Genomic DNA, 20715 nt, shown 5'->3' with positions numbered 1-20715 from the left:
TGCTCACCAATTTTGACTTAATTCCCAATTTGATACTCCTCCTTTTTGTTGCATTTAAGTTTCCTAAATATCTACAACCACACCAAGAAAATGCTTAAGAATTGACTTTGTTCATTACTGGAATTAGTGATGTGATATCAGATATTATATAAATATTAATAAAAAAATATTGATAAAATATTAAATAAAAGTTAATAATAATAATAAAATAATAAAAAATAAGTGAAAAATAATAATAAAATAATAAATAACATTTCAGTATTAAAAAATTCATTTCTTTTCGAGGGTGGTTGAAATTAAAATAATAAAAATACTAGTTTTTTTTAAAAAAAAATTCCTACTTTAATAATAAAAATATTCATTACAATTATCCTTTATGATATAATGAATATATATATATATATGAAAGATCCTTAAAAAAAAAAAGAGACCAATACTACTGAGAATGATCACAAGATATTATAATTGAAGCCATCAGTTATTTACTTTCTTTTTTTTTTTTTTTTATCACATCTCAAAAATATGATTTATTTCTTTTAAGAGTTTTTACATTTTGGTTAGAATTTTTTTTTATTATTATTATATGAGGGTAAGGGTTCAAACCCAAATTTTCGAACTGGTTTATATGCCATTAGACCATTAATATTTTTTAAGCTTTTGCAATTCTCACCCTTTCTACCTAATCTATAGGCGTATCCACATATTATCAACCAACTATCTTTTTTTTTTTTTTAAATGCAATTACAAAAATGTACCATACTCTTTATACTTTGTGCAATAATAAAAAAGTCACAATTTCTTAAAAAAAAAAAAAGTTACATATAACTAGTCAATAGATGTTAAGATATATTATAATAATCTATCTATTCTCATCAATTTAAGTTTTACGAGAGTTATACGAGGTTTCTTCCCATTGTTCTCCATTGTATCATCTTCTTAGCTACCAATTGAAAGCAAACCTTTATCACTCCTCTATTGCAAAGTGCCTCTACCTAAAAAAGCGGTTGGTTCGGAATATATGAAGCCACCATTCGTAGTTATGCCCTCTTGGAGTTTGTTTATTGTGTAGTTTTGTACCATGCTTTAAGTTGATAACAACAGCTAGGGTTAAGGGATGGTTCATCCAAACCACCAATAGTGCACAGAACCAAATAATTAGTGGAGAAAATGACTGTTACTTGGTTGACAAAATGAGAGTTCCATTCAATGTGCAGTTGTATTTTGAAACACCTTATTAAAGAGGTATGTTGTATTTTGAAACACCTTATTAAAGTGGTATGCTCAGTGGCGGAACCAACAATTGTATTGAGGGGAGGTCAACTTTTTTTTATTGTTCGGCATATTTATAAAAGAGTAATGTTAAATACAGTTGTGGGACGTGTAAGCACTACGCACTCCATTTGGAAAAAAAAAAAAAGTAAAGTCTACTATTAAAAAAGAATTTTTTCATATGGGTCTTAGATTTACCTACTTTTTTTAAAGGGTGTTGGCGAGACTTGCACATTCTAAAACTGTCAATATCATTTCTCTAATATAAATTAAAAAGAGATTGAAAAATTATCAAAACATAACTACATATAAAATTATATCTCGATAATTTGCTACATACATATAGAAATAAAATTCTAAACACAACTTAATATTTGTTTTAGATCTCAACGATAATTTTTTATGAAATAATATTCATCCATTATTATTTTGGTAATAAAATATTTAGAATATATTTTATTCATATAAACTATCAATGGATCTTTTAGAATGTCATCTTTTGTCCTAGTATGTAACCTACTTTATTAGATTTCATGCAAAGTCTAGATATTTTCATATCACATTAAATATATATATATATATATATATAACGCTATAGTTGAGAGTTTAAATAAATTCATTTCTTGCTTAACATAGTCTAGATGATAAAATTCCTCAACTAATTTTCATGTAGATCATGGATCTTAAATAATTGTTTTTTGTATTTTCACTTTAGATTTCATATTAAGAAGTCCAATATTATATATCAAAAAACTTTTTGATTTATATTAATAAGTTTATTATTTATCCTAAACTTAGTTTTAATTTTAATTTTGGAGGGTCACATCCTTAAAAATAAATAATATATAGAGATTAAATAAAAATTTTGGGACTATAAGAAAAAAATTGGAGAGGCACATTTTTAGATATATTAAAATTTTAGAAACTTTTAAAGAGCATCTGAAGATTATAATTTTTTTTTTTTTTGGGGCTATTTTCTATATCTATGTATAAAATTTAGGGATATATTATATTTTTTAAAAGTTTTTTTTTTGGGGAGGGGGGTGTTGGCGGCGGGCGAACTAAGTAATCAAAGAGGCTTAATTGCATTGTTAGCCATCAAGTAGGCTGACTTAGTTATGCTGGTACACTATCAAGCTTAAAGTAGGTACATGGACTTGAAAAATATTTTGAAATTTGAAATTTAAATATAATATCTTTTGGGCTCTTGTGTTTTTAATTTTTACATAAATCTAGGCAAATATTTAAATAAGAAGTTTTGAAAATTGAATGTGAATTTTGTTTATAAAATTGAAATATTTTTACACAAATCTAGGCAAATATTTAATTTTTGGGATTTTATTTAAATAATTAAAGAAGAAGTTTTATTTAAATTGAAGTTGAAAATTGTTTATAAAAATATTTAGAAAAAATAAAACTAAACATATCAAAGAGTTCTTATTCATTTCCTTTTTCTTTTTTCATTTTGGCTAGGTTTGCATTAGCCACTACGTTGTAGCACTCCTATCTCTATTCGGGCAGTAATACGAGAGACATAGATATATAATTTCTTTTAGTAATATTAAATATTTAATAAATACTATACAATCCAATCTAATTCATTTATATTTTCAATTTTTACCTTAAAAAATATATAAATTTGTTTTTGGACAAGTATTAATAAAAAAGGACAAAAACATAAAAACAAATTATTAGTAAGCTTTATTTTTTACACATTTAACACACTATTAATGTGAAAGCTTTCTATATTAGTTATTTTAAAATTTTAAATTGATTGTGTTTGATTGTTTTTCTAAACTACAATGGATCTACATTAAGGTTGGGCGACATACCCTCGCATCTGGCCCACCAGTCTCCCCCATCCAAGGGCACCCACCCGCACACGGCCGGCTTGCGAGTGGAGGCCCACAAGCTATAGATGTCGATGGACCAAGCCCGCCCGAGCCATATATATATTTATTAAAGAAATAATTTTTTAATAAAACAACGTAGTTTTATTTTAAGTTTTGTTTTAAAAACTCTCTCCAATGGTTTCTCTTTGTTTTCCCTCTATGTCGTCATCACTAATTTCTCATACTCTCTTCCTCTCCTCGTCGCCCTATTGGGCCCTAGATCTCTCTCTCTCTCTCTCTCTCTCTCTCTCTCTCTCTCTCTCTCTCTCTCTCCCACAACTTCCCTCGAGGGTAGGGGATAGGGAGTGAGGGTTGCATGCCTGGGAGGTATGGGTAGTACCTTTTGTTGATACCTTATTTTTTACAACAGACTAGAAGGAATATAAGAATCATCCTTGGCCCACGATGATGATTCAGGCTTCGATACGATGTTCATCATGTTTATCCATAAAATAAATAATAAATAAGAGAGTAAAAGCAAATAAAAAGAGACGTATGGATTTACATGGTTTGACATAATGCCTACATCCACGGGTTGTTTAGAGGTGAAATCCACTATAATGAGTGATTTTATAATCTTTCACGGTCTCACATATCTCACAATATAATGGAGGAATTTAATCTAGGCGTGGAGAAGTAGTGAGTATGGGTGTAGGGAGCTTCTGTGAAGAGAACTTGTGTACCCAGTTTGAGGAGAGTCTCTACCGTATATAGATGTCTATTTCCTTTGAGTGATTGATTCCAACTTGCCTTGTGAAGCCTTTTCCTTTTAAGAGTCAGAGTCTTTTGTCCTATTTATTCTTGGTTTTATCTCTTAGCTTGATTTTCGGTTTTATTTCGAGGCTAAATTATAGGCTATTTATTTGACCTTTAAAGATGCTTGCGACTCTTAAGAGTAGTTTGCTGGTTAAGAAGGCCTTGAGAATTTTCAAGTAAATAATCTGCATAATAAATTTTGAAAATTGGTCACTAGTTTCCTGTTTGGTCCCCGATTTTCTATTTGTTTCCTGGTTTTTTGTTTGTTTTGTGCCAAGCGGTGAAGAGCTCAATTTGGGGAGATAGGCAAGAGATATACTCGACTGCATTAGGTGTGAGCATAGAGCTCTACTTTTGGCAGGAGATTTACTCAACCGCATTAGGTGTAAGCGTAGAGTTTCGCTTTGAGTTTGTTTATCTGTGTGTATGTTTACCTAAGAGATCATTTATTATTGGCAAAAAGTGCATATTTTCATGATTTGTGTATTTTCGTGGTCCTTTTTGCTATTGTTGGTAGTAGTGAATTTTCTGTGCCTTGGCATAAATTATTGTTGGTGTTCTCGTTTTGTTGTGGGTGTTGTAGTTTGTTTGCGGCAACTCGCGCTTAAGTGGTCAAGAAGTCCGTCGACTCCCTGGGTCCATCTTAGGCGATTGCCAAGCCCGTCGACTCATTCCCAAAGGATACTTGCACAAGGCGGTTGTGGCGCTCAGAAGCTTGTTCCCGAAGGTAACCCGCTGGTGGTGGTTGTAGCGTGAGCATAAACACTTGTCATTTTCTAAAGAAGGCTTTGTACGTGGGTCACAGAGTCTGTTGACTTGCACGCCCATTTCATCATCTGTGAGTCTTTGAACTTGACTTTGGTGGTTTAAGGGCTGTTGTTCACTACGCGTCTAGAGACTCAACTTTGGTAGGGCCATTGTTCACCGCGAGTCTAGGTTGACTCGTTTTTGATAGCTCAGTATGGGAGTCGTGGGGTCTTTTGACCTCCATGCCCATTTGGCTGAGCTATAAGCCTTAACTTGTCTTTGGTATTTGAGGGTCGTTGTTCATCGCGAGTCTAGAGACTCGACGAGGATGTTTGCTATACTGTTGTGGTGGGAAACTGAGTTTGACTGCCCTGAGAGGTTTACACCAAAAACTATATAGGTTAATGTAATATAAATTACAAGTTTGAGATTTATAAACCTGAGTTGTTTTGCTAGAGTGTGGTGAAAGCTGGTGACACACGGGCGATACCAAATGATTAGCCATACTTTGGCATTGATTAAGGTTTCAGATGCTTGCGATACAAAATGATCTATTATGATGAAAACAAATTAAGATACTTGAGAGGGGCTTTTGTAAGCGGTGTTTTGCACCACGAGGGCAATTTCCAGCGAAGTATATTCCTAAAACAATTTTACTGCTACTCTCCATTTTTCTCGACTGGGATTGTTCATTGTTGAATATTTTTGCATGAAGAAATTGTCAATCCTTAAGTGCTTTTGTAGCAATAATCTTGCATGGTTGAGACTGCTGAATTTTTGCTCATCGAGAGGCATTGGTCTTGTTGCTCGCCTAGGGGAGTTGGTCTGGTTTGGAAGTAATGAAATTGCTTTCATTGCTTGCCAAGAGGTGCTGCCTGTCATGTATGCAGCTAATAGCCAGGAGATATCATTTGCACTTGTGTGGATCTGGCGAGGTGTTGTTGGCCAAGGGGGTGACAAGATGCCTACAGTTGAGGCTTGTTGATGCATGTTGGTCGTTGCACGCTGGAGGTGGTGTGCTTGTTGTCTGCCACCAGGAGCTTCATGATGGTCGCCATGACTTTGCAAGGTACTGCACACCACCAAACGTGGTCGCCACAACTTGGTGTGGTGTTGCCGTTGCGGCTCCACTTGGTCATGGAAGAGATGTCCCACGTCTACTTGCTTCCTTGGCGCCACGATCAATTGCCCCCCAAGGGCAATGAACTGCTTTGGTGAGATCATTGCTCGACACAAGGGTGGCGAGGAGCGATAGGCATGGGCAGTGAACTTGCACACCGTTTGTTGCCTTTGCAGAAGACCATTGGCATTACAGATTGCAGTCTTTGTCTTTGGTTTGGTGGCTGGGCGAGCTTCAAAGCCAGAGGGGACTTGTAGTGGTGGAGGGCTATTGTCATAGGTAATGGAGGTGGCGAGGAGCTCTACGGTGATCAAGTGTCGATGCGCTGGCAACAGAAACTACGGTGAGGTTGTTGCCTGCTAGGGGTGTCGCGTGCTTCTTGTCTGCTAGAAAGGTGGCGAGCTTAGTAAGGGTGTCACTGATTGCTAAGGGCCACATTCCCTCAGGTGAGGTTGTTACTTGCCACGGGGGTGGCGAGAACTGTTGGAATGCCCTGCCTTTTGGCATTGTTCCTCGCCTGTGGTCCTTATGGTTGGTCAGCTGGGAGGCTGGACCTGGGCAGATCCACACATGGAGGTGGCAGGCAGCACATAGGCCATGCATGGTGATTCTTGAAGGGGGCCGTGTAGGTATGCTAGACCACAAGCTAGAGGGGTATATGGTAAGCTGTCATCCTTCGTGTGGTTGGGAATTCTGCGGTAGAGGACGTCTTTGTTGGCGACGGAAAATGTCGACTGGTCAGGTGGCAGTCACTCTTAGCTCACGATCTTCTAGCTACTCCACTCCATTCATTTCTTGGCTTTCGGTAGCAAGGAATGGCAAGAAGCTCCCATGGGCGACTTTGTCTAGTTGGTCAGCTGGAAAGTCAGACCTAGGCGGCAACACACATGGAGGTGGTGGGCAGCACACTGGCCATGCACAGTGATCCTCGCATGGGGCCATGCGTAGTGATCCTCATAGGGGACCATGCAGGTGCGCTCGACCCCACACATTACATATGTCATAGACGTACCTAGTGCTGTGTTGATGGTTGTGAGGAGCTTTACGGCATACTCGGTTTGTGGGCGAGAGCCACCATGGTGGAAATAGAGGATGCCAAAGGTTCACAGTATGGCCGTGGGTGGCTCCATGAGCTCACGGATGGGTTGGACTGGTGAGCAAGTTGTGGTGTTGACGTTGGGCAGCTCCTGCAGCAAGCTTCAGTGATGACAATGAGGGTTGAGCATGGAGTGAAGCCTTTGTGGTTTGGAACCATCTTATCGATGGCAGAAAGTGCCAACGAGTCAAGTTGTGGCCTCTGTGGGCTATGCGTAGCAGGTGGTGTTGCACTGGTTACTCTCTCGCCAGCTTCTAGACTCTTGGTGGCAATGATCTGGCAGAAAGACATCGGCCAGCTCTACCTAGCAGTTCGTCCAGGGGGCTATACTTGGGCTGTGCCATGCACGGTGACGGCAGGGAATGGCCTGCACATAAAATTGCATGTTGTCTTGCACCCTTTACATGATTACGTCCGCTGTGCATGGTTGCGTGCCATGCACTCCAGTTTACTTATTTCCTTTTTATTTTTTAACATCATGTGGCCTACAAACACGTGTGCACACACTATTCTTCTTTTTCTTCTTCTTTTTAAATAAAGTATTAATGAAATAAAAAATAATAAGGAAATAGTTGACTTAGTAGGAAAAACTTATCTAGCTATTGGAGATGAGCTCAATGGCCGGATGATTCATCCTTCTCCCAATTTCGGTGCAAAAGATTAGTCGATCTCACAGACAGCGTTAACTGTTAATGCATTATTTTGCACAATAGATTGGAAGGAAAGAAAGGATCATCCTCGACCCACAATGATGATTCGGGCTTCGATATGATGTTTTTCGCATTCATCTATAAAATAAATAATAAATACGTGAATAAAAGTAAATAAAGAGACACATATGGATTTATGTGGCTTGGCATAATGCTTACGGGTTGTCTATAATGGGCGATTTTACAATCTCTCATAGTTTCACATATCTCACAATACAATAGAAGAATTTAATCTAGGCATGGAGAAGTCGTAGTGAGTCTAGGTGTATGGAGTTTTTGTAGAGAGAACTTGTGTACCTAGTTTGATAAGAGTCTTTGCCTTATATAGAAGTCTATTTTATTTGAGTAATTAATTCCAATTTATCTTGTAAAATATTTTTCTTTTAAAAATCAGAATCTCTTGTCCTATTTTTTATTGACTCTCTTAACTTGATTTTCGATTTTATTCCAACACCAAATTATAGGCTGTTAATATAACCACTACACCTCTAATCCTCATTAAGTGATGTACTAATATATAGACTTGCATGCAACTTTTTGTCTAGATTATAGACTCACAAGTCATCTCATTCTGATGCACAACACTTGCATATCACGGGAAGAAAAATAAAAAAGGGAAATTAAAACATAAACGTAATTTACAATTCTCAATGCTTCAAATTCAATACAAACTCAAAAAATAAAATAAAATTAAACTGTAGGAAGGAAGTGGCTCACAGACATCATAAAGAATCAACAAGGGTTTGGATTCTTAGATTCGTAATCAAAAACCAAATTACCAAAATCTCGATGTACGGCCGTATGCAGGGGGTTTCCCTAGTAATTCTCAATCTGCCGAATAATATCTAAGCATATACTCTTTGATCTCATGATTGGTATTTGGAATACCACCTCACAACACAATAGTTACGGTTCTCCCAAGTCCCACCGCCCCCTTGGTTGCTCCCAACAGGACACATAGACTAGCTGGTGGCTATAGCCACGGTCTGGTGCCTATAGCCAAGGTCCGAAAAAAAATTCTACTCATTATTTTTATATTATATATTATATATAATTTTTTAATTTTTAACTTTTTTTTCTTATCAAATATGTGATATATAAATAAGGATGAGAAAAATTTAATTAATTTATAAAAAATAAATTAAAAAAAAATATGATTCGTGGGATAATGAGTAGTAAAACTCGTGACTGATTTACATTTCATACTCAAAAATTTTTATAATTTTTATTTAGAGAAATATTTTATTTCGTATATGCGATTATTTTATAAAGGCAAACTCTGTCTTTTATTATTAATGAGAAGTTCATTTAAAAAAAAAATATATAGTAAGTCAAATTATAAATTTTTTTTTTACTATATAGGAGATATAAAGTATGGCATCAGATCACTTTATTTTACAAGTTTGTTTGCATGGACTGTGCCTGTATGTATGTAGACACTTCTGTTTTATTTATGGAATGCACCCAAATTGGTCAAAACAGGATAAAAAAAAATACTTTTAGTGATTTTATTATTTTTAATCAGATTAATTAATATGACATATTTTAAATAGTTTTATTAATGATTTTATTAGTCAATTATTTAAATAAAAAATAGTTTGAAATATTCATTGATAAGATTGGAATTAATAATAATTTACAATGGGTTTTTGAAAATATTTATAAAAAAGGTTGACATATCTGTATGTAAAAAGTAATCATAAAAGGTTTGAAAACTAAAAACTCTTCGTGGTAGATCTTTTCTAAATTTGTTAGCCTTTTTTTTTAAAAGAAAAGGATTTCTCCCTCTTGATAAATACGCTAGTACTCTCTGAGAGAGAGAGGGGGGGCACTTGGCATTCTCTTCTGAGGACGACTCGGATTGCCCAAAACTTGGCGTCTCCAAGCTTTCCCAATCCGAACACTCAAAAACACCAATGCAACTTTTCTTTTCCTTCTCACGTTCTGTTCACCAGCGCTAAGACTTTCATCTCTATGCCTCTCTTGTTTTCATCTTCACCATCCTCGAACGTCTTCATCCTCTTCTTCGCCTAGATTAACATAATCGAATCCAAGTTCGTGACTTTCCGTCTGGGTTTTCGATTTTAGTTTCTGGGTCTTCTTCGTTTTCTTCTTCTTCTCGCATGGCCGCTTCGTCTATGACATCTCCGCTCTGCACGTGGCTGGTCGCTGCTTGCATGTCGGTCACATGCGGCGCAGACCACTCCACGTGCCCTTCCATGTTCAGTTCCAGCAAGAGACACAGCAAATGGACTCGCAGCAGGACGAGGGTCTTGTCCAAATGCAGCTCTGAATTCCAGAGGGGCCTGATTTCCTCCCTGTGTGGATCGAGCATTCAAGGCCTCATGAGCTCCTGCCTCGCTTTTGAGCCATGCCACGAGTACTATAGCTCCAAGGGCCTTTCTTCTACGGGTTTTTCCTCTCTGTTCGGATCCAATAACGTTCCTCTGAATCGTAGACAGAGGCGTTTGAATCGACCACCCCGTTTCGGTAATCTTCTTCCCGTGGTACTATGCTAAGTTTGCGTTGTCATTGGTGACTGGTGATTCTTTTATTGTGGGCTGACTTTCTATGTATGTATTCATTGGAAATCTAGAATTTTTTTAAAGATTTATTTCATTTCGTACATGCTCTTGTGTATAATTTGTACTGGGTTTGCTTTGAATATCCAGATTTTTCCATATTTTTGAGGCTTAAAGATTAATTTAGTGTTATTTGTTTTCCGAACGTAGTGCGGGTATTTGGTTTTATTCATGCTTCCTCTGGTTGCATATAGAGCCATGAAAAGAATATGCAAGGGGAGGAATTTTAATAATTCAGTCTAAAATTAATTATCGTCTTGGACCGGCGGTCCAGTCCAGTTAAGTTTATGGAGCTTCTGGCTTATTGGAAAGTGAGTTCTTCAATATTACTAAGAGGGGACCTCTCCCGCCCTCCCTCCCTCGTTCTCTGGTGAGAATTGATTGCACCAAACGAGATTCATTCATTTGCACTTTTTAACAGTTGACTGGATATATTTTGAGATATTTCTGGTAAATCACCACAACTTGGGTTGTTTATTGCTATTGGATTGTGGTCCACAATTGTACCCTCATCTATTTCTATCTTTCATGAGTTCCTAGCACTTGTTCCTTTTGCTAGTTAGGTGGATTTCTTGCATACTTCCTATATGCTGGAGTTATGCCCTCTTTCGTATTAATAAAATTTTATCTTATTAAAACAAAATGGGCAAAACTTGAGTTGTTTCTAGTTGCACAGGGTGGCTATTTGCATGTTGCGATTGTATATCCCTTAGCTTCTTTGTCTGGTAATCTGAAGAAAAGTAAAATCGGATGGTTTCTTGTCCGAACACATGGATGGAATGGAAGTTCTAGATTTTCAAAGCACAAAAGCATTGTGGCTCTTTAATTCCCATTTCATAGCATAATGCTGCTCTCTTGCTCTCTAGTGACTGGCTTGGGTACAAGAATCTGGTGCCCTAGTCCTTATTATTACAGTATTTGATAATTTTGGACCTTGCTCGTTTGAGACTTGTGACAGTGATGAGCATCATTGAGATGGCTTGAACCGATGTTCTGTTGAACTCAAATTTCCATTGATGGTGATTCTTTGTTTGATGCTCTGCTGTATTCATCATTGCATCGTTTTCTTTTTCAATTGCCTATCATGCGGGATTTGCATTTACTTGGGTGGGAACACCTTCACTGACCATGTGGGGGGAGCTTCAGAAAAAGATCTTTGGAGTTTGATACTCTCAATCCCCTTTCCCTTTTTTCGGGCATTGAGTTCTCCTTCCATTTTGCAATCAGTGGAGGTTGTAAACGGGTAACGCGAGCCCCAATCCTAATTGAAGAGATCTGACAAATGCTTTCTTGTTGTTTCCTTCCTACTTTCTTGGTTCAGTGAGATTAATTTTGCTGGCTTGCAGCAGTTGGGTCATTTCAAACCCCAATGTTCATATTTACTCTTTGGCTATGAACTCAATTCTATATTCATGGTATTCATAGTTTTAGTCTTCTCTTAACTGGGTGTTTGGATTTCATTGTTTTGATGTGTCAGTCTTATGTGATAAAGTAGGAAAATAAAGTTGTTCTGATGTGCTAACTATATAAACATGCCACCTTGACTGAATTTATCAATACTTTAGGGGAAGCCATGGCTGTAGCTGTGGAACCTGCCCGGGAAGTCGCTATAAAAAAGAGACCTCTCACAAAGCAAAGGCGAGTAGTTGTGACAGGGATGGGTGTGGTGACCCCACTTGGTCATGATCCAGATGTTTTCTACAATAATTTGCTTGAGGGTGTCAGCGGCATAAGTGAAATTGAGGCTTTTGATTGTTCCCAATTTCCAACGGTAAACCATATTTCAAGTCTCTCTTCTTCTGTTGCTTGCTCTGCTCTGCTTGTTCATGGTATTCTTTTCTACAGAGAATTGCTGGAGAGATCAAGTCTTTTTCTACTGATGGATGGGTTGCACCAAAACTTTCCAAGAGGATGGACAAATTCATGCTTTACATGCTTACTGCGGGCAAAAAAGCATTGGCAGATGGTGGAATTACAGAAGATGTAATGAATAATTTAGACAAAAGAAAATGTGGAGTTTTGATTGGCTCGGGAATGGGTGGCATGAAGGTAACATCAAATCCTCAGCAGTTTGATATGCTATATCTCATTAGAATAAACAAGGTTGAACATGTTAAGCTAACAAGAATATACAATTGACTCATATACAATTTGATTAAGACGCGCATTCTGAAAACTTTAAGTGATAGTAACATCTTGTATTCTGTACAGGTTTTTAACGATGCAATTGAAGCTTTAAGGGTTTCATACAAGAAGATGAACCCTTTCTGCGTACCTTTTGCGACTACAAATATGGGTTCTGCCATGCTTGCAATGGATCTGGTTAACTTAATATTCTTTCAAATTAGTGATAAAACCTGATGAAAGATACAATTTTGGGTTTGACTTTTTAACAGCTCATCTACTCAACAAATTGCAGGGATGGATGGGCCCAAACTATTCTATCTCTACTGCTTGTGCCACAAGCAATTTTTGTATATTGAATGCAGCAAACCATATCACTAGAGGTGAAGCTGTAAGTTTCTTGCATTCAGGACTCACTTTTCCACGGAAGCGTGCGAATCTCAATTGTTATAGAAAATTGCTATTTTTTGTAGAATGATTTTTATGAGCTCTAACATTGAAAAGAAAAACTAATTACAAATGAATCCAAACATTTGTTGCTATCTGAAATTGTACTGCAGGATGTGATGCTTTGTGGTGGCTCAGATGCGACAGTTATACCTATTGGTATCTCTTTTCTACTTTCCCACATCAACACTTCCTCAGAATGTGCCAACTTGTGATACCATGGGGTATACATAATATATTTTCCACTTGGTGCAGGCTTGGGAGGTTTTGTAGCATGCAGAGCACTTTCCCAGAGGAATAGTGATCCTGCAAAAGCTTCACGCCCTTGGGATATTGTATGTTATCAACAATCCTTTTGCTTCCTTGTCTTTTATATAAAATATGTTTGGCATATAGACAAAATGACAATAAGAAAAGATGCATAACTCTCCCTTATTATCATTACTGAATAAATTTCTAGCAAATTCCTCAAACAAGCATATCATGCTCTATTCTTTATCCATTTATGTGATTGTTGTTTGCAGAAAGATACTCAAGACCTTAATCCTGGTCTTTTGTATTTCCTTGGTGTTTTTCCTCCCTTGTATTACTTACCATGAAATCCTATCATGATATGTTACTTTTGTTGTTGAACAGAATCGCGATGGGTTTGTTATGGGAGAAGGATCCGGGGTTTTGCTCTTAGAAGAATTAGAGCATGCTAAGGTATTCTCACCCTGACTCAAAAAGGCCAAAATGCATGTAGGCAGTTCCCTTTTAGCAGTGAGCTCTTCTAAGGACACCGTTTTCTTATAAATTATCGGCCATTATGTGGTTTGACCCCTTTCAGTTGCATTTAATCTATTCCTCAAGTTTCTACCAGTTATATCAAATCAATTATTCATATGTATATCCATTAGTTTTCATCTTACAAAAGTGAATCGTGATTTTTCATGCTATCATCAACTGCTACTGCCTGTGACTTTTCATGGAGTGAAATTTTTAGTTATACACATTCTCGCTTGCTAAGGAATAATAAAGCTCAATCATTTCCTTGTATTTACCTGTGATAAGATGTTTCATCTGGGTAAATGATTTTATCAGTTGATTTGCAGGGAAGAGGTGCAAATATCTATGCAGAATTCCTGGGTGGAAGCTTCACTTGTGATGCTTATCACATGACCGAGCCACGACCTGATGGTATTGTGTCTTCTCTTTGGTACTTAAAAATTCAACCTTTGAAATGTCACGTTTCTTTCATATTTTTTCGTTAGTGAGTATGCATCATGGCATATACTTCACCTACTCTCCTTGAGTTCCTTTGTGCCATAATAATTCACTCTTAAGCTGCTGCTTCTTTATTATAGCTTCATTCACTCTCAACTATCCAGTAGATTTGAGTGAAAATATATGGAAAATTGATTTGCAGTTTTGTACCTGTGTTGATCTCAAAGTGGATATTGCATAGAAAGGGTGATAAAACCTGAAAATTAATCTCATAATTGCCAAAATCCACTTAGTTGAACTATCCAGACGACATCTGTACCAAGAAAGTGCTCTTGGTGAGAAATATGTAGGCAAAACTAACATGGTTGCAAACAACTTGACTTGGAAGCTAGGGGGAACTGTCAAAGATAGTGGCTGTCCAAAAGCCAAAAGGAGAGAGCGAAATAAACTTCCTGCTCTGGGGGTTTTCGTAGATCACTAATAGAGATAAGAATGTATTAGTTGTCAGCTAAGTTGGTTGAAACAGCCAAGGTGCCAAGATGTTGGATCAAACTGGATTAAGTGTACTTAGATGATGATGGGAAAGTATCTTCTGTAAACATTTCTATATATATATACTGTCATATATTATTTTTCTCAGTAGCTGTGATATTGGAACTTGAGGCATTCTCCGTATAGAGATTCACAGCTGACCTTTCAGTTGTTGCCTTCGGTAGGAGTTTTCACGTCCGACCCTTATGCTGATTTTCATACACAACACGTGCTCATGTTTATCATCATCTAATTCTCTGTATAGATGACAAAAATTTCGGATCAGAGTATTGGAACATTAGTTTTGGCTTTGTTCTTCCTGAAATTGTTATTAGCTTTTTGAAAACATTTTCAAAGCTCAAATCCAAAATGTTTATGAAATCTTTGGCTTAGAACATCCAAAAATGCTGCAAGAACTTCTTTTGAGCATGCATTTTCATTTCCCTCTCACACAAGTTAACAGTGATATTTTCTTATTGAATTAGAATACCTTCTTGATTGATTATGCAAGGAACCATGGCCAAATCTCAAATTCATCAACAACACTTTTCTACCTCGTATTCTTCCTTTAAGATTTGTAATTAATGTTTCTTTCTATCCCTCAAAAACAGGGGTTGGTATTATCCTCTGCATAGAAAGGGCGTTAGCTCAGTCTGGGGTGTCTAGGGAAGATGTGAATTACATAAATGCACATGCTACCTCCACACAAGCTGGAGACTTGAAAGAATACCATGCTCTTATTCATTGTTTTGGCCAGAATACTGAGGTAAGTTGGATGCATAGTGTTTGACCTTTATGTGACTGGGCTCTAATATTACCGTATTGCAATTCTTGACAAGATTACCGTTGTTTTAATTAATAACCTCTTCCTTTTACAGTTGAAAGTGAATTCTACAAAATCTATGACTGGTCACCTATTAGGAGCAGCTGGTGCTGTGGAAGCTGTTGCAGCAGTACAGGTAAACAATTTTTCTATTCAATGTGGGGATTTTAATTCATAAACCATATTCTTGGTAACTTTATGGGGTAATTACATGTTGCACCTGTAGAACTACCTCCATTTCAATGTGTATCTACAAAAAGTTGCAATGTTCACCGTAAACTCCCATTAGGCTTCAGTATGCCCCTGCGCTAAATGATTGAAACTAGGCCACATGATATAATCTTAAAAAGAAAATAATTGTGTGACAAATCTATAAAAATACGTTATCTGACAGTGCCACATTGTAATAATAAATGTAAAGGTTATGTCCTTTGGTTAGTCATCTGTTGAAGAAGAATGGGAGATGACACCTGTTTTATGCCCAAAATTGAAAATTGAAAAAGAGTGTCATGTCAAGCCTTCTGGAAGGGGAATGTGAGTTCCAAAATCTCCTACCGACGAAGTGAATAACGGAATTTTGTTATTTGTAATGCATCCGTGAATGTCCATCTCTGCTTGTTATCCCTTTTGAATGAAAAACCTTGGAAATAATTGAACTGATAAGCACGTCAATATAGTCTCTTTTTTCGCTGAGTCCTCTTCAGGTTAAAAGGAAAGGAGATACTTTGAGTAAAACTATAAATAAACCAAGTTGTTCATGAGTAGCGGTAATGCAGCTTGCTTAGTTCATGTTTAAAAACTAGTTTTGATCTGAATATTGAATCACCTAAACTCTTCAAAACTAAATCCATTTAATTTTAGCTCATTTAAACTCAATACATAATATGCACACAATGCCTGGATTATGTCATATGTTGTGTATCATATATGCTTAATAGTAAATAGTTCACGTGACATAATGTTAATGGCAAGGTCTTAACTTTGTGTGCATATCGAAACTAAATGGTAGATAAGGTGCACATCGCAACTTTTCATAGTTTAGGTTACATATTGCAATATGGTGGTTCATGTCCTACAAAGTTTAATTTCTCCTAGATTTATTCTTGTAAAGTGTCACATAGTATCAAGAAAGGAGCTATATGACTTGTTTTTCATATTCCAAGTGTAGGCATACTTTCAGTTCATGAAAGCAAACGTTACATTTTGCAGTCCTGTGTTTTTTGACATGTTTTTGTGTTTCTTCATATAGGCAATTCGGACGGGGTGGGTACATCCAAATGTCAACCTGGAAAATCCAGATGAAGGCGTGGTGTGTCCTTTCGCATCCTTGTCCATTTGTTTTAATACCATGATATTCCATGCCATTGTTTGTTCGATTTTCTTGAGTTAAACCATGATGATTTAACTTCAAGCATTGAATTATCTAATGCTAACAACATATCAATTCAGAACACAAGTGTGCTGGTGGGCCCAAAAAAAGAGAGACTGGACGTCAAGGCGGCGTTGTCTAATTCATTTGGGTTTGGTGGTCACAACTCATCGATCATTTTTGCACCTTACAAGTGAAATTGATCTGGTGGGCTACTCCAACCTTGCAGTATAATGCTAAAGGTATGTTGATTCCAAGTTATCTCGTATCTCTAATTAAAGGAAATTTCGATGTGTGAGAGAGAGCCAGAATCTGATTGAGTCCCACTAGGAAGGATAACTTGAAAAACCAAAAGGTTCAAAAAAATAAATACTATCAGGATATCGAACAAAAACGCCAGTCTTTTTTCTAAATTTACGTGCAGTTCAAGTATTCGAGGAAGTCTCCCTTGTATCTGATCTTTCATTTGATTGGTTACTTGGCGACATGCAATCAGGCTGGTTGGACAGCGGGCCACAAGAGATGAATACCCCTATGGTTGGAGATAGAGAACATCCGGTTGGCGCAAGGTGTTATCATGCAATGGTCTTACTTTCGTCTTGTTAGAAGCTTTTCTTTTATCATAAACATACCCAAAGTAGGGTTTGATCACGCCATTGAATGAACATTCCATTGCAATACTAGTATTTTATTAAGTGTACTCTATATGCCGGTTTGGGAATAAAATTATTTAAAAAAATAAAAGATGAATCCCGATAAAAGATGATCTGACGTGAGTGCCGGTGGCAAGTTTGGTTTTTCTTGGATCTTAGAGCAAGCTTTGCGATCTTATGCTCAAGCTTCCGGACAGTGGATGAATCATTTATTTTATTCAAGAGCATGAAAAACGAAGGGAAAAAAAATAAATAAAAGAAAAGAAAGATGTCATTTGGGGGAGGGGAGATGAAGGGTTTTCTTCTTCTCTGTGTTTTTCTTTTTAAAAATAAAAAACCATGACAGCACCAGGCCACGTTCGCTTGGATTGGTCTCCCAAAACGCCTGAATCTAGCTTTCTTTATTGATATGTTTCTATGATCACATTGACCTAAAACTAAAAATAATTTATTACAAATTTAAAAATACTAAAAGAAAAGTTAGTTCTCTTGGGGAAGGTGAATCACCCCAAGGGTTAGATCGAGCCAAGTTGTGTTGGGTGGCAAGTTCTCTAAACGAGTTGAAACACAAAGCTCGTTCCAATAAACGAGCTGTAGCTTTGTCCTCTTCACAGTGAGAATATCTTCAAACAGTAGCACTAGGGGCTCAAGCTCGAATGGGGCTATTTAACACCTAGCCCAAGCTCGACCCAAACACTCATCGGACCTAGAATGGGGCTATTTCTTGATTACTGTTCCCAGTTGAAGATTCCCCACGTTCTAACTTTTGTTCATTTTCTGCATCTTAATAGTCATGGCAGCCGAACTATGGCACCCAAGAAACTTTGCTCAGAATCTCATTACTCAATTCTTCTTGCATTAACAGCATATAATATATCTAAGAATAAATCTAGAAGGAAAAAATAAAAGAAAAAGTTTGCAACCCGTAATTTAAGAATAAATCTATTCGTCGTCATCCATTCTTCTAATTATCCCATGATGTGACATTAAATGATTGGTTCTAATTATTTAATTTCATGATTTTAATTCCATATCATGGGATGATAAGAAAAATAATGATAAGTATCATTACTCGTAATTTAATGCATTAAAATGGGCTAGATGATCACTTGAGGATGATCCAATTATATCAGCCATAAGTTATGTTAATCATTTCATCTCACTGAAAGAATATTGGACGTTTTAATATACATGACTATATTGCAAAGACTTATTGGGGGAAATAGGTTCACCACAGCTTTATTTTAACATTAGAGAAGTTGAACCTCTAAGCTCCGGTATTTCGAATTTTGAAACGACGAACCCTTCTATCCTTCCTTCGGCACTGGGGAGTTTAGCAGACCGAATCCATAAACCTTATAAAGTCACTGTTGCTGGTATTTTTTTTTTTTTTGACTCAGGTAGGTACTGGTGGAGCTTGCGTAATGTAATTGTAGTTAAGGCTGCATTGAACCAACGATTTGAATTCAAAATCCCGATTGGGGCAACTATACCAATTTATCAATGTCAGTGGTACTAATTGTTTGATCTGATCGAGAATCATTCTCCAACATGCTTTTAATTAGGAATCTCGTAATTCCTTTTCCAATCCTATTCCCAGGGCAGTGCTATGTAATGACCCCATCCAAATAATTCTAAGATTGGAATATTGATAACTTTATTGGGCCTAAATTATATTTAATGGGCCACATTGATTAAGAGTTTTAATTAGGTTCAATAAGTAGGTTAAATCACATTTATTATTTATTGAACGAGTTGACTCATTTTGGAATTTAAAGATGGGCCATGAGAAATTTCTTTTAATTTAAAATCATCACTTATTGAAGTCTTTTACACAGTCTTAGTCACTGCCAATCCTACATTGAATGAACTACTAGATCATGTTTTTAAATTCAAACTATTTTCTTCAATAATCACGACTGAGTCAAACTCGAACTTGTCGACACGCTTTCCCAAACTCTCTATAAATATCTCCATTTTGTGTGTGTTATTTGAAAAAAAAAAAAAAAACTATAAACCTCCATAAGTGTAGTGGTCAAACCCAAGATACCCAATCCAGCATCGTGATTGATTTTGTGTCGGCCATAGTATGCTAGAATACTATTAGCGGCCCCCTTGCGGTTGCGGGATGTGGGGCCGGTGCATGACCTTGCACACAAAATTAAGTGTGTATGCTAGTATGATAAGTAAGATAAGTCAGATAAGCTAAAATAAGTCATACATGTCATCGACATATTTATGAATAGTCATGATTTTAATTCTCAACATGAAATATTTTATGAAAATCTCATGTTAAGTATGTTTACTTTATAATGGATTTATTACTGAGTCATTGATTCATTTTTAGTTTATTTTTATGTTTTTAAACCACTCTGGGGTTAAAACATTTATGAAGGTAGAGCTACAAGACGGGAAATTACTCTAGGGAGGCTAACAATGGCTTAGATTATGTATAGAGATTTTAAGTTATGATTTTTATGACATGAACTTTGAGAATTTTTAATAAATACTTTCGCACACTATCAATTATGATTTTAGTGTTTTAATACAAAAAAACTTTATTTATTATAAGGAGTTTTTGTACTTGGTGTTTTCTTCAGAATAAAAGAAAATATTTTTAAGTCAAGTTTAGTGTAGTTCTCCGGCTCTCGCTCTCGAGAATTTTTTAAAGCGACTTTATTATTAGGTGTGGGGAGTGGGGTGTTATAGTTGGTATCATAGCCATGTCAAGATTTTGTAGACTTTTCTAAAATAAAAGAGGAAAAAATTTTTAGAATTTTTTTTTTTTTTATTTGAAAACAGAAAAGAAGAAGAAAAAATTATCCTAGGCTGAAGTCTCCCAAAGACTTGTCCTGCTTTGTAGTGAGTATTTTTAACTGTTACTATTTTATTTTATTTTTACTGAAAATTATGAATGAAAAAGTTTAAATACATGCATGTCAAAGTGCACATACTACGTGAAAGGGTTTTAGCACATAAGGTAAGGAAGTTTCTAAATATGAGGTTAGGAACCTTTAATTTTAATTTTGATGATGCATCTTGATCATGAGGAGATAATATTATATTTTGTATAGTTTTATTTGAAGAAATTAGGAATGAATTAAGTGGGTTTTGAAGTTATGGCATAGATTTATTATGGTGTATGGTATTTCATGATGATCGGTGGTAATCTAATGTTCTATAGGTAACACGATTCGATTGCCAAGTACGAGTTGTAAGATTTAGGATCTGAACTTTGGATAATCTTAGTTTACAATTTATTGAGATTATTATTTTAGATGGATAACTTTATTATTATTATTATTATTTCATGTGTAGAGTTTTATTTATGAGGAGATCGTTAGTTACTATAGTATGTGGAGTTAAGATAATTGTTGGGTGAATTTATCA

The 20715-nt window shown here is 36.1% G+C and overlaps 1 protein-coding gene across 1 annotated transcript; it reads left to right on the top strand.

Moving 5' to 3' along the window:
- The first annotated feature begins 9399 nt into the window (after positions 1–9399).
- On the top strand, positions 9400–17416 carry LOC122307748 (3-oxoacyl-[acyl-carrier-protein] synthase II, chloroplastic-like). Its single transcript, XM_043120824.1, has 14 exons — positions 9400–10080; positions 11738–11943; positions 12018–12221; positions 12384–12494; positions 12592–12687; positions 12857–12902; positions 12999–13078; positions 13380–13448; positions 13838–13922; positions 15092–15246; positions 15359–15439; positions 16553–16612; positions 16753–16914; positions 17169–17416. Exons 1-13 carry the CDS (start codon positions 9714–9716, stop codon positions 16867–16869), a joined length of 1677 nt encoding a protein of 558 aa, XP_042976758.1. The 5' UTR covers positions 9400–9713; the 3' UTR covers positions 16870–16914; positions 17169–17416.
- Positions 17417–20715: the final 3299 nt, after the last annotated feature.

The sequence above is a fragment of the Carya illinoinensis genome, chromosome 4, assembly GCF_018687715.1.
Source record: "Carya illinoinensis cultivar Pawnee chromosome 4, C.illinoinensisPawnee_v1, whole genome shotgun sequence".
Taxonomy (NCBI): Eukaryota; Viridiplantae; Streptophyta; class Magnoliopsida; order Fagales; family Juglandaceae; genus Carya; species Carya illinoinensis.
This window is presented reverse-complemented; position numbering and strand designations above follow the sequence as displayed.